Source organism: Eubalaena glacialis, chromosome 1 (assembly GCF_028564815.1).
Source record: "Eubalaena glacialis isolate mEubGla1 chromosome 1, mEubGla1.1.hap2.+ XY, whole genome shotgun sequence".
In the NCBI taxonomy this organism is placed as follows: domain Eukaryota; kingdom Metazoa; phylum Chordata; class Mammalia; order Artiodactyla; family Balaenidae; genus Eubalaena; species Eubalaena glacialis.
The window spans coordinates 28852668-28866727 of NC_083716.1; the positions used below are offsets into that span (position 1 = coordinate 28852668).

Consider the following 14060-nt stretch of genomic DNA (forward strand, 5'->3'; position numbering starts at 1 on the left):
AATGTAAGCACCACATGGTCAAAGATCTTTGTTGGTTTTATTCTATATCAAAAATAATGATACAAGTAAAGCCTTTAGATATATTCAATATATGTATTGAATGAATGAATTGTATCTCCATCACCTAGCCTGGTCTCTAGCACAGAGTAGATAGATGCTTAATGCTGCTGCTACTATTAATACTGCTAATAATATTTATTAAGCCCTTACTATGTGCCAGGCACTGTGCAAAAGGCCTTATGTATATTATCTTGTTTGAGTCACACAGCTCATGAGGAAGGAGCTGGTTTTTCTCCACCCTATACGGAGGGAAACTGAGGTTATAGAAGTTAATTATTTGGCCCAAGATCAAATGGCCTAAGAGGGAGTTGAACTTGTATTTAAAATTGTATATCTCTGCATATGCTAAGTGAAATAAGCCAGATAGAAAAAGACAAATACTGTATGATCTCCCTTATATGTGGAATCTAAAACAGCCATACTCGTAGAAACAGAGTAGAATGGTAGTTGTCTGGGGCTGGGGAGTAGAGGAAATGAGATGTTGGGCAAAGGGTACAAACTTCAAGCCGTAAGACAAATAAGTTCTGGGAATCTAATGTACAGCATGGTAACTGTAGTTTACAGGACTTTATTATATACTTGAAAGTTGCTAAGAGAGTAGATTGTAAATGTTCTCATCTCACACACACACACACACACACACACACACGAGTACATGAGGTGATGGAGGTGTTAATTAACCCTAACGTGGTAATCATTTTGCAATGCGTACATGTATTAAATCATCACATTGTATACCTTAAATGTACACAGTGTTATATGTAAATTACATCTCAATGAAGCTATAAAAAAAATTTTTTTAAATATTATATCCCCCTGACACTCAAGTTCCTTCTACTTCTAGTTGCTTTGAGAGACATTGTATGCCCTCTGGCTTCAGGGCATATGCTCTGGTACTCTATGTGAAATTCCAGGGAAGGAGTGTCAATCCCAGCCCTGATGTACAGAGGGTATTCCCTGTTTACAACAACCCGAAGTTCATACAAGCAGGGAGGGTACATCCCTCTCCTAGAGAATGGGTGTCATCTGTTTAGCATGAGTGAGGTCACCATAAGAACTAAAGAGACATTTACCAGAGAAATGGGAATTCTTCTGCAGAGGAACAATTTGGGACTATCTCGGGACCACTAAGCCAAGCCTTCAATAATGACAGTAGATATTGTCCTGTTGACAAAAATTCAATTAATTATCAAGTTAAGAGGGGAAAAAGGGGGAATCTTATTCAAGCCAAACTGAATATTGTAACCTGGGAAGCATACTCTTTTTTTTTTTTTTTGAATTTTTGAATTTTATTTTATTTATTTATTTTTTATACAGCAGGTTCTTATTAGTTATCTATTTTATACATATTAGTGTATGTATGTCAATCCCAATCTCCCAGTTCATCCCACCACCCACCCCTTCCCCCCTTGGTGTCCATATGTTTGTTTTCTACATCTGTGTCTCTATTTCTGCCTTGCAAACTGGTTCATCTGTACCATTTTTCTATATTCCACATATATGCGTTAATATACAATATTTGTTTTTCTCTTTCTGACTTACTTCACTCTGTATGACAGTCTCTAGGTCCATCCACGTCTCTACAAATGACCCAATTTCGTTCCTTTTTATGGCTGAGCAATATTCCATTGTATATATGTACCACATCTTCTTTATTCATTCGTCTGTCAATGGGCATTTAGGTTGCTTCCATGACCTGGCTATCGTACATAGTGCTGCAATGAACATTGGGGTGCATGTGTCTTCTTTTTTGTTTTGAAAACTCTCTCTTGGTTCTTTCCAACAAGATGGGCAATGATTTATTTGAAATCACCAAAAATAACATCTTACAGAAAGGGAACTATAACATTACACAACCAAGTGTAGCTATAAAATCTCAAACATTCAGGCAATGCTTTATTTAGATCACCAAAAATAAGGTTTTATAGAAAAGGAACTGTAACAAGCAAATGTATAGCTGCACATTTTCTTTTGCCATCAATATCAACTCCCTCTAAAATATTCTGGGACTACTTTTCGGTTTCCAAGCAAAACTAATGTTTTGTTGCTCAGCCTCATCACAAGAATGAAAACGGCTTGCAAAATGATTTTGTTTAATGCTAACAAATAACTAAAAAATGTTGTTATTGCTAACACGTAACTCCGTCTACTGAAACAGCCCAACCTACACACACTTTCGTAAACATTTCACTGTGAACACAGCTGCTCTTTTCCGGCCGTCACAGATGACATGTACCATGGCAAGGGTCACATGTTGGAGGCCGTTCAGGCACCTAGGAAGTAATCCTTAACAGAAATAACTACGGGAGGTAAGCAGCTCAAACAAATGGGCCCGCCACAGCCCCCGCAAGACGGGTATCGCATTCACTGTGCCTGTAAGGAAGGCCCACCAACTCCCTAGTTCTTTACTGAGGACAGAGAACCCAAAGCTAGATAGAGAAGCTGTTCTTCCAGAACCATCAAAACCTTAATAAATCACCCTGGGGTTCTTCGTGCTGTAGTACACCTCACAGGCAGCAACATAGGCAGACTCTGGGAAAAAGTCATCATGGTATTCTGCTAAAAACCTCAGAAAGAGATCAAAGTGCTTCAGTAAAGCCTTCAGATTCTTCTCAGAAAAGGACATCTTTCCAAGGATTTCTGGAAGTTTCACAAACAATTGCAGCAAGTGTTGCGCCCCGTAAATGTAAGCGGGTGGAGGTGGCTGGTCACCTGGGGGGTAACTGTCGGGTACAAGTTTCCAGGAGAGGACCTCATTTATTTCATTAGTTCCTCTGCCTTCAAAGCCAGCAAACACCGCACTCCCTTCCTTGCTAGGGGTCAGAGGAACAGGTGAGGATGATCTGCTATGAACAGGTGTCTTCTTTTCCAGGTGCAGGAACAGCTTGGGCATGCTGGCAGACGTGTCCTGCTGCCGGCACTTGGGCTGAGGCGAGGCGCTGCTCTCAGACAGCCTGTCGCAATTGGCAGAGTGGCGTGTGGACCTCCTCAGAGACTGCAAGGCTTCCGGCTCGGCTTTGCACCTTTTGGGGGTGGCTGGTTCGCCTGTGGTTGGCTGACTCTCTGTGGACTGTGGTGTGGATGGATTCAACAAAGGTGGGCTTGGAGAGAGCTCCTCCTGGTTCCTATTAGCGTTTGTGGTACTTTCCTTAATCGGAAGAAAAAATTTGGACGAAGTCACCTTTTTATACTGAACTTGTTCATGTGGATAGAGCAAAACCAATGGGAGAGTGTAATCATAGGTTATTCTTAATCCATCCACCATCTCCTTACAAAGGTCAACGTTCTTTTCTGCTGGGATATAATGCACATTCATGTTGGCGTGTGGCATAGCGTGATGGTGATGAGGCCTCTCATTGGCTGAAGAGGCTGTATTGATAGCAAAATGCTTCACGTACGATTCCAAAATAGTTATGATGTTGGTCTGGCATGGAAGTTTCACTAACCGTTTCCTCCTGTTGATACAGTAACAATCGTCCTCAAGCTTCTTCTTCAGAACTTCAGGGATTTCTATAGCTATTGTTCTTTCTTCCATTTCCTTTTTTGCGTGCCGCTCTGGTTCTTCCTTCACTTCAGTCTTTTCTTCAATATCACTTTCTTCACTTATTTCTTCATCCTTTTCTTCACTACTGTCATCAGAGGAACTGCTTATTAAGTTTTCAACACTTTCATCTTTTTCTTCAGCAGGGAGGCTTTTTAAGACAGAGTCCACACCAGGCAACCTGCAGCGCCTCCTCTTTCTTCCTGTGCTTCTCAGGCGAGCTACAGCTTTTCTTGCCAACTTACGCTGTAATCTCCAATTTTCATCGGTGTCACGAAGGACATGATCTTCAGCTGCCCATCTATCCCAGCTTCTGTTCCACCCATTCAAATGGATCAGATATTCTGGGATCTTTCTGCCTTTTTCGTCTTTACCAACAATAACATCGACAGTCTTGGCATCGTCCAGCACTCGTGCCTTGGTGGGGTCAGGCTCGAAGCACAACACTTTCTCCCCTGAGTGGAATTTAAACTTCACGCCCTCTCTGGTGCTCATTTGCTCATCGTGGCGGAGGGCGAGGCTCCGGGGTGGGCGGAGCATGTGCCGCATGTGTGTTTTTGAATTATGGTTTTCTCAGGGTATATGCCCAGTAGTGGGATTGCTGGGTCGTATGGTAGTTCTATTTTTAGTTATTTAAGGAACCTGCATACTGTTCTCCATAGTGGCTGTATCAATTTACATTCCCACCAACAGTACAAGAGGATTCCCTTTTCTCCACACCCTCTCCAGCATTTGTTGTTTGTAGATTTTCTGATGATGCCCATTCCGGGAAGCATATTCTTAGAAAGCTCTGAGAACCGTTCCACCTGTTAGGAGTCTAAGGCACAGTCACATACGTTTTCGAGACAAAGGATTGTACATCAAAATGGCATATTGATATTTTACATAAAGTTCACCAAGGATACATGGTCCACGTAAGCACGTAGAAAGCGAGCAGCAAGTCACCACGACCCCCTACAGAGCTGGGAAAGAACAATATTCTTTTAAGAAGTTACATTGCTAGGAAAAACATTGATCTTTACTGTAGAGCAGACCCATCTTTGAGGAGCTCTGGTTAATGTGTAATGTGGATGCACACTGCACATGAGGGACGGAGGGAGGAGGTCCAAACAAACACACAGAGAAAATTTTATGTTTAATTTTTTCTTGTCCTGCCTTAAAATATAAATTTTATTTCATCAGTCCTAGATCAAGGGCTTAATGTGTAACAGCATTAGTGATGTCCTTTCAGCTTTCTCTCTTGATGCCTGCCCTCACCACCTGGGGTGTCAGGATCTCATCAGAAAATTATGGGATTTTAGCAGTGGGTGCAAAATCCTGTGGTTTTTACTCTGTGGTACTGCTGATTTGGTACTGATCTTGGGCCAACTCTCTAGACCATCTGTGGGCCAGACTGGCCTGGCTATAGTTTGTTCACCCGATATAACCAAGAGTTGATAGCTGTCTTTACTGACAGGTGAGAAAAGCATAAGATTTCCTTGGAAAAGTTTGCTGAAGTGCAGGAGGATGCAAGAGGAAAAGTCAATAATAGGTCTATTCATTCATTCAACAAATGTGCACCCATGCCAGGCTGTGTGCTAGAGGCTGACGATCATCCTGGGGGGCAGGAACAATGCATCAGCAGGGCTGCCCTCTATCCTAACACCTAACACCTAGCACAGTGGATAAGTGCATAACAGGCAAAGTCATAAGATTGGAGATACAAAGACTGATGGTAACAGCAATTGCAAGGGGACATGAGGAAGACCCAGGGTTTGGAGCTGAGTTAAGCTACCTGGGGAAAGAACATAAGCAAAAGCAGGAAAGCAGGTGATGAGGGCATGCTCAGAAGACAGTAGGCACTGCAGTGGGGCTGCACTGGGGTGAGGTCACAATTGGACCTGGTAGGAGTGACTTGAAAACCAGGCAGAAGCATTTGGATTTTACACTCTAGTGCATGAAATTCCACTGAAACTTTGTTTAAAAAAAAAAAAACTTTATTGAAGTATAATTTACATACCATAAAATTCATCCATTTTAAGTGTGCAATTAAATGATTTCTAGTAAATTTACCAAGTTATGCAACCGTCACCATCACCCAGTTTTAGAACATGTTCATCACTCCAACAAGATCCCTCATGCCCATTTACAGTGAATCTCCTTCCCCACTCCCAGCCCTACTAAGTCACTATTTTACTTTCTGTCTCTGTAAGTTTACTTTTGCAGGACATTTCATATAAATGGAATCATACAATAAGAGGGTTTTCTGTGTTGGCTCCTTTCAGTTAGCATGGCGTTTTTGAAGTCCATCCATGTTGTAGCATGTATTCGTATTTTATTCCTTTTTATTGCTGAATAATGTTCAATTGTATGGATATACCACATTTTATTTATCCATCAGTTGGTGGACACTTGGGTAGTTTCCACTTTTTGGCTACTACAAATAATGCCGCTATGAATATTCTTGTGTACAAGTCTTTGTTCTCTTGGGTGGGTACCCAGGAGTGGAATTGTTGTGTTGTATGGTAAATTTATAGTTAACTTTTGGGTGGCTGTACTTAATTATTTTTATTTATTTTTTAAAAGCACCTTTATTGACATATAATTTGTATACCATAAAATTCATCTGCTTCCCGTTTACAATTCAATGAATTTTAGTGTATTTACAGAGTTGTACAGTTACCACAATCTAATTTTAGAACACTTCTATCACCCTAAGAAGAAATCTTGTGCCCATTTGTAGTCACTCTGCATTTTCACTCCTAGCGCTAGCCAACCTCTAGTTTACTTTCTGTCTCTATATGTTTGTGTTTTCTAAACATCTCCTATGAATTGGATCATGTAATATGTGATCTTTTGTGTCTTCTTTCACTGAGCATAATATTTTTAAGATTCATCCATCTTGTACAATGTATCAGTACTTCGCTCCTTTCCATTGTCAAATGATATTCCATCGCATGGATATGCCATATTTTGTTTATCCATTCATTAGTTAATGGATATTTAGATTGTTTCTACTTTTCTATTGTGGATAATACTGCTATGAACATTTACATACTAGTTTTTGTGTGGATATGTGTTTTCATTTCTCTTGGGTAGATACCTAGGAAATTGCTGGATTGTATAGTAAGTATATATTTAAACTTCTAAGAAACTGCAAAACTGTTTTCCAAAGTGGCTGCACCATTTATATTCCCATCGGCAATATATGAGGGTTCTAGTTTCTCCCTATTCTCGACAACACTTGTTATTGTGTCTTTTTGATTATAGCCATTCTAGTGGATGTGATGTGATATCTCATTGTCGTTTTAAGTTGCATTTCCTTAATGACCAATAGTGTTGAACATCTTTAATGTGCTCATTAGTCATTCATATATCTACTTTAGTTGAATAAAATGTCTATTCAAATCTTTTCCCCACTTTTAAATTGGGTTATTTGTTTTATTACTGGGTTGTAAGAGTTCTTGATTTATTCTGGATATATTGTCAGATACATGATTGACAACTGTTTTCTCCCAACCTGGGGCTCACCTTTTCATTTTCTCAATGGTATCTGTTGAAAGATTTTTGAGGAGAAAAGGGACAAAACAGAGCTGTGCTTCGGAAGGATAGGATGTAGAATGGATCAAAAGGACAGAGTGTTCTATTTTAATACCCTTTCCTATATTGTAATATAGGGAACAAGGACAGGCCAAGCTTCTCAAAATTCTCCGGGAATCAAAGGGTTATAAGCAGCTATTTATTGAAGCCTGTTTACAGTCCAGTTAATCAGTAAACCAGAATCAGTGAAACTACCCAATCTGAAGAAGTGCAAAAACCTTTCAAAAGGTTTTCATGGATTAGGAGAGGCAGAGAAATGGGGGAGGGGAGATGAGTGCCTATTCCAGAGCTACATAAATAACTTCTGGCTTTGGAGGGACAGTTCTGAACTTTCTTCCCAGGCACTGTCACACTGGTGTTTACTGGTGGGAAACTAGGAAAAGCTGGTTCTTGGCCCTTGGATTTTGACTGGTTACTGGGAGAAGCTGGGCCCATTTTAGTGAGTCTCTGAAAAAGCCCAGCAAGATGTCAGACCTGGTCTCAATTTTCCTCCAGCTCCTTCTCTTCAAGTTGGTTGCCCCGGTAACCTTTCGCCACCACCGCTATGATGACCTCGTGCGGACGCTGTACAAGGTGCACAATGAATGCCCCCATGTCACGCGGGTTTACAGCATTGGGCGCAGTGTGAAGGGGAGACACCTCTACGTGCTGGAATTCAGCGACTACCCTGGAATCCACGAGCCCTGTAAGCCCTGAGCATGTGTCTTAAAGTGTGTGTGGGCAGGACCCTTCCCTTATAAATCCAGTAATTGGGGTGGTTTCTGGGGAGGTCCCTGGACCCCTCCACCCATAAAGTATCACCACTTCCTCAGCCTGGGCTAAGTATTTCCTTGCTTAGCCTACAAACTGGCCCTGCCTCTGGGGAGCTGCAACCCCATTTCAGGCTCCAGTCTGTTCCTCCTTTTTGGGTTCTGTTTGCTCAAGACCTTAATGGTAAAAGGTGAGTCTTCTTCCCTGCTCCCTTCCCATCCCCCCGCCTTCCCTCCCATTACCCTTCTTTCTTCCTTGCTGTTACTATTCTGCCTTTCCGTATCCAATGCCTCTGGAGAAACAATTAGCCCTTCTAGTTCTGCCAGAGTTTAGGGATAGCTCTTAGGGGAATGACGGTGTACTCAGAGTATGGGATCCTGGAGAGAGTTTGAGGTTTGGGGTATTCATCTTATTCATTGCATTATTTGTTGTTAGTTTGTTTCTATTATAAAAGCCATCCATGTTTGGATTAAAGTAGAAATTAGATAAGGAAAAAACCTCACCCATAATCGCACCACTCACAGATGACCATCGTTAACATATTGACGTATCTCCTTCCAGACTTTCTTCTATGCATGTTTAAGCCACCTCCCCTTACATACACGTCATTTTTTTTAATAAAAATGGAATCATACTATATCTGCTTTTCTCATTTCATAGTCTTTGATGAGTAGCATGTCTGTAAATGTAGATCTACATTATCATTTTTGGCTGCATAATATTCCATGGTTGCAAGTTTGTATTTAACAGTTCATTTATTGATGGGCATTTAAGTTGTTTCTACTTTACTGCTTTACTTACAGCAATTGTGACATTCAAGTACGTCAGTTCCTCCTTCAAACTGTCAACCTCAAGTCTCTTTTCCTCTCCACTTCCTCACCCTTCCCCCTAGCCCAAATTCCATCACAGCCTGCCTAAATGATTGCACCAGGCTCCTGACCGTTCTCCTAACACCTAACGGCCACCACTCTTTCATTTAGGACACAGATGCTAGATGCCCAAATACTGATATAATCCTCTCCCTCCCTTGCTTAAAAACCTTCAGTGGCAACCTCATACCCAGTGGATTCTGTCCATGACAGCTTCAAACTCTTAAGTGGCCAGTTCGGGGGAGGGGGGAGAGGGGGATGGGAGGCTGGCTCAAGGAAGGCTGCGTGATTAGGTGACGATAAGGGCCTTGCTTTGAAAATGCACTTGCAGAGCAAACACCCTGCTTTTACTCAGGTCGTGTGTTCATTGTGGAAGCTTGTGGGTGCTAATGGACATTGTAGGCTTAGCCCCTCACTCCATGCCCCTTTCTTGGTGCCCTGTCTACTTTCTAGCATTCAGTGCCTTTCTTGAAGCTTTTCATACTATTGTACCTCACTGATCCCTCTTTTCTCTGATGCCCTATCAACGGTACATCCATTCATTCCTTAATTATTCCACAAGCATTCCTGATGATCTACTCAATGTAAGCACTTTGGTAGACTCTGAATATAGCACAGAGAATAAAACAAAGACTCTGCCCTCAGGGCCTTAATTCTAGAGAGGTAAGACTGGCAATAAATAGGTAACTAAATAAATATATATTATACCAGATGAAAATAAGTGCTATTGAGAAAAAGAAACCAGGAAGGAGAGATAGGGAGTTGTGGACAATTGTGGGTTGAGTGGGGGAGGGGGTGTTGCCTTTTAGGAAAAGCTTCTCCTTCGAGGTGATTTTTGAGTACGTGATTGAGGTGCCATACTGATACTGGGAAGGAAAACACTGCACAGGGGGAAGAGCCGGAGCATGCTTGGCATGTGTGAGGAACAGCGTGGAGGCCCCTGTGGCTCCAGGAGAGTGAACCACAGGAAAGCAAGGTCAGAGCAGAGCTGTCGGGGATACCGGGCAGGAGGAGATCACGTGGGGCCTTACAGGCCTCTGCAAAAATTTTGGCTTTTGCTCTGAGTGAAGTGAGAAGCCGTTGGAGGGTTTTAAGCAGAGGAGTGACATGATCTGACTAAAAATTTTAAAAGATCACTCAGAACAAGGGTCAGCAAACTAGAGCCTTGAGGGCCAGCTACCTGTTTTTTTGTTGTTTGTTTTTTTTTTATTTTTTCACACACACACACTGTATTTTATTTTTACAAGAGATAAATAGACTGACACCAAGCATTGTAAATGGATGACCACAACAAAAGCAACAATGATTGCAATTACCAAACACGAAACACACTCATACTATGTCATAATATTGACATTCAGTCCAGTAATCCTCCATTGTAACAGCTCCTTTACTTTGCAGTGAAAATTGATTTGTATATTCTTTGCCTCTGAGTCCTTGTGGGATTTTTTTTTTTAATTCAAACAGAAAGTCACAAAAATTATAATCATCCTCATCAGTTCACTCAGTCCCATGTAATTAATTTTTTTTTCATCTTGATCTTTTGTTAGCACTTTTATGAGTTCATCAGTTTTTCATTAGAGTTCTGAAAATGCTTTTTCATTCAGTTCAGCAGTACAGTCAGTTACCAGAAACCCGTACTTGTCAGAGTCTTTTCCATGAATTCCTTGAAGATGAAACCCTTTTATAGGAACATTTTTGCAAAAGCATCAGAGTACACCCAGAACTGTCTGTAAAGGACAAAAGACTTAGAAATGACCACGGTTAAAGATTTGATGAAAGTTCCTAATAATGCAATTGACAAGGAAATTTAGTTATTTCTGAGATATACATTTTAAAGTAATAACTAGAATTATGACTTATAACATTATACCAGAACATATAAGATTTTTAGAAATTTCATGTAATGTCTGAAACATTTATATTAACATATTTCCATACAAATAACCCAATGAAACTTTAGTATTAATTGTTTTGTTTGTTTGTTTTTTTATACTGCAGGTTCTTATTAGTCATCAGTTTTATACACATCAGTGTATACATGTCAATCCCAATCGCCCAATTCAGCACACCACCATCCCCACCCCACCGCAGTTTTCCCCCCTTGGTGTCCATATGTCTGTTCTCTATGTCTGTGTCTCAACTTCTGCCCTGCAAACCGGTTCATCTGTACCATTTTTCTAGGTTCCACATACATGCGTTAATATACGATATTTGTTTTTCTCTTTCTGACTTACTTCACTCTGTATGACAGTCTCTAGATCCATCCACGTCTCAACAAATGACTCAATTTCATTCCTTTTTATGGCTGAGTAATATTCCATTGTATATATGTACCACATCTTCTTTATCCATTCGTCTGTCGATGGGCATTTAGGTTGCTTCCATGACCTGGCTATTGTAAATAGTGCTGCAATGAACATTGGGGTGCATGTGTCTTTTTGAATTATGGTTTTCTCTGGGTATACGCCCAGTAGTGGGATTGCTGGATCATATGGTAAATCTATTTTTAGTTTTTTAAGGAACCTCCATACTGTTCTCCATAGTGACTGTATCAATTTACATTCCTACCAGCAGTGCAAGAGGGTTCCCTTTTCTCCACACCCTCTCCAGCATTTGTTGTTTGTAGATTTTCTGATGATGCCCATTCTAACTGGTGTGAGGTGATACCTCATTGTAGTTTTGATTTGCATTTCTCTAATAATTAGTGATGCTGAGCAGGTTTTCATGTGCTTCTTGGCCATCTGTATGTCCTCTTTGGGGAAATGTCTATTTAGGTCTTCTGCCCATTTTTGGATTGGGTTGTTTGTTTCTTTAATATTGAGCTGAATGAGCTGTTTATATATTTTGGAGATTAATGCTTTGTCCGTTGATTCGTTTGCAAATATTTTCTCCCATTCTGAGGGCTGTCTTTTTGTCTTGTTTATGGTTTCCTTTGCTGTGCAAAAGCTTTGAAGTTTCATTAGGTCCCATTTGTTTATTTTTGTTTTTATTTCCATTACTCTAGGAGGTGGATCAAAAAAGATCTTGCTGTGATTTATGTCAAAGAGTGTTCTTCCTATGTTTTTCTCTAAGAGTTTTATAGTGTCCGGTCTTACATTTAGGTCTCTAATCCATTTTGAGTTGCTTTTTGTGTATGGTGTTAGGGAGTGTTCTAATTTCATTCTTTTACATGTAGCTGTCCAGTTTTCCCAGCACCACTTATTGAAGAGACTGTCTTTTCTCCATTGTATATCTTTGCCTCCTTTGTCATAGATTAGTTGACCATAGGTGCGTGGGTTTATCTCTGGGCTTTCTATCTTGTTCCATTGATCTGTATTTCTGTTTTTGTGCCAGTACCATATTGTCTTGATTACTGTAGCTTTGTAGTATAGTCTGAAGTCAGGGAGTCTGATTCCTCCAGCTCCATTTTTTTCCCTCAAGACTGCTTTGGCTATTCGGGGTCTTTTGCGTCTCCATACAAATTTTAAGATGATTTGTTCTAGTTCCGTAAAAAATGCCATTGGTAATTTGATAGGGACTGCATTGAATCTGTAGATTGCTTTGGGTAGTATAGTCATTTTCACAATATTGATTCTTCCAATCCAAGAACATGGTGTATCTCTCCACCTGTTGGTATCATCTTTAATTTCTTTCATCAGTGTCTTATAGTTTTCTGCATACAGGTCTTTTGTCTCCATAGGTAGGTTTATTCCTAGGTATTTTATTCTTTTTGGTGCAATGGTAAATGGGAGTGTTTCCATAATTTCTCTTTCAGATTTTTCATCATTAGTGTATAGGAATGCAAAAGATTTCTGTGCATTAATTTTATATCCTGCAACTTTACCAAATTCATTGATTAGCTCTAGTAGTTTTCTGGTGGCCTCTTTAGGATTCTCTATGTATAGTGTCATGTCATCTGCAAACAGTGACAGTTTTACTTCTTCTTTTCCAATTTGTATTCCTTTTATTTCTTTTTCTTCTCTGATTGCCGTGGCTAGGACTTCCAAAACTATGTTGAATAATAGCGGTGAGAGTGGACATCCTTGTCTCATTCCTGATCTTAGAGGAAATGCTTTCAGTTTTTCACCATTGAGAATGATGTTTGCTGTGGGTTTGTCGTATATGGCCTTTATTATGTGGAGGTAGGTTCCCTCTATGCCCACTTTCTGGAGAGTTTTTATCATAAATGGGTGTTGAATTTTGTCAAAAGCTTTTTCTGCATCTATTGAGATGATCATATGGTTTTTATTCTTCAATTTGTTAATATGGTGTATCACATTGATTGATTTGCATATATTGAAGAATCCTTGCATCCCTGGGATAAATCCCACTTGATCGTGGTGTATGATCCTTTTAATGTGTTGTTGGATTCTGTTTGCTAGTATTTAGTTGAGGATTTTTGCATCTATATTCATCAGTGATATTGGTCTGTAATTTTCTTTTTTATTTATTTATTTATTTATTTATTTTATTAATTTATTTATGGCTGTGTTGGGTCTTCGTTTCTGTGCGAGGGGTTTTGTCTAGTTGTGGCAAGTGGGGACCACTCTTCTTCGCGCTGCATGGGCCTCTCATTATCGCGGCCTCTCTTGTTGCGGAGCACAGGCTCCAGACGCGCAGGCTCAGTAATTGTGGCTCATGGGCCTAGTTGCTCCGTGGCATGTGGGATCTTCCCAGACCAGGGCTCGAACCTGTGTCCCCTGCATTGGCAGGAAGATTCTCAACCACTGTGCCACCAGGGAAGCCCTGTAATTTTCTTTTTTTGGAGTATCTTTGTCTGGTTTTGGTATCAGGGTGATGGTGGCCTTATAGAATGAGTTTGGGAGTGTTCCTTCCTCTGCAATTTTTTGGAAAAGTTTGAGAAGGATGGGTGTTAGCTCTTCTCTAAATGTTTGCTAGAATTCACCTGTGAAGCCATCTGATCCTGGACTTTTGTTTTTTGGAAGATTTTTAATCACAGTTTCAATTTCATTACTTGTGATTGGTCTGTTCATATTTTCTGTTTCTTCCTGGTTCAGTCTTGGAAGGTTATACCTTTCTAAGAATTTATCCATTTCTTCCAGGTTGTCCATTTTATTGGCATAGAGTTGCTTGTAGTAGTCTCTTAGGAGGCTTTGTATTTCTGCGGTGTCTGTTGTAACTTCTCCGTTTTCATTTCTAATTGTATTGATTTGAGTCCTCTCCCTCTTTTTCTTGATGAGTCTAGCTAATGGTTTATCAATTTTGTTTATCTTCTCAAAGAACCAGCTTTTAGTTTTATTGATCTTTGCTATTGTTTT

The 14060-nt window shown here is 40.3% G+C and overlaps 2 protein-coding genes across 2 annotated transcripts in view; one reads left to right on the forward strand and one right to left on the reverse strand.

Annotated features, from left to right (window-relative positions):
• Positions 1-2527: 2527 nt before the first annotated feature.
• Positions 2528-4096, reverse strand: LOC133094021 (male-specific lethal 3 homolog). The gene has a single exon (XM_061194423.1). It carries the CDS (start codon positions 4094-4096, stop codon positions 2528-2530), a length of 1569 nt encoding a protein of 522 aa, XP_061050406.1.
• A 3549-nt stretch (positions 4097-7645) lies between these two features.
• CPN1 (carboxypeptidase N subunit 1) overlaps positions 7646-14060 on the forward strand; it is a 34818-nt gene continuing 28403 nt past the window's right edge. The window contains exon 1 of the mRNA XM_061194436.1: positions 7646-7865. Within this exon, the coding sequence (XP_061050419.1) occupies positions 7646-7865 (220 nt within the window). The remainder of the gene's footprint in view (positions 7866-14060) is intronic.

Bases quoted from the DNA above. Each gene is read 5' to 3' on its own strand.
- LOC133094021 (XM_061194423.1), bottom strand. From the start codon at position 4,096: ATGAGCACCAGAGAGGGCGTGAAGTTTAAATTCCACTCAGGGGAGAAA.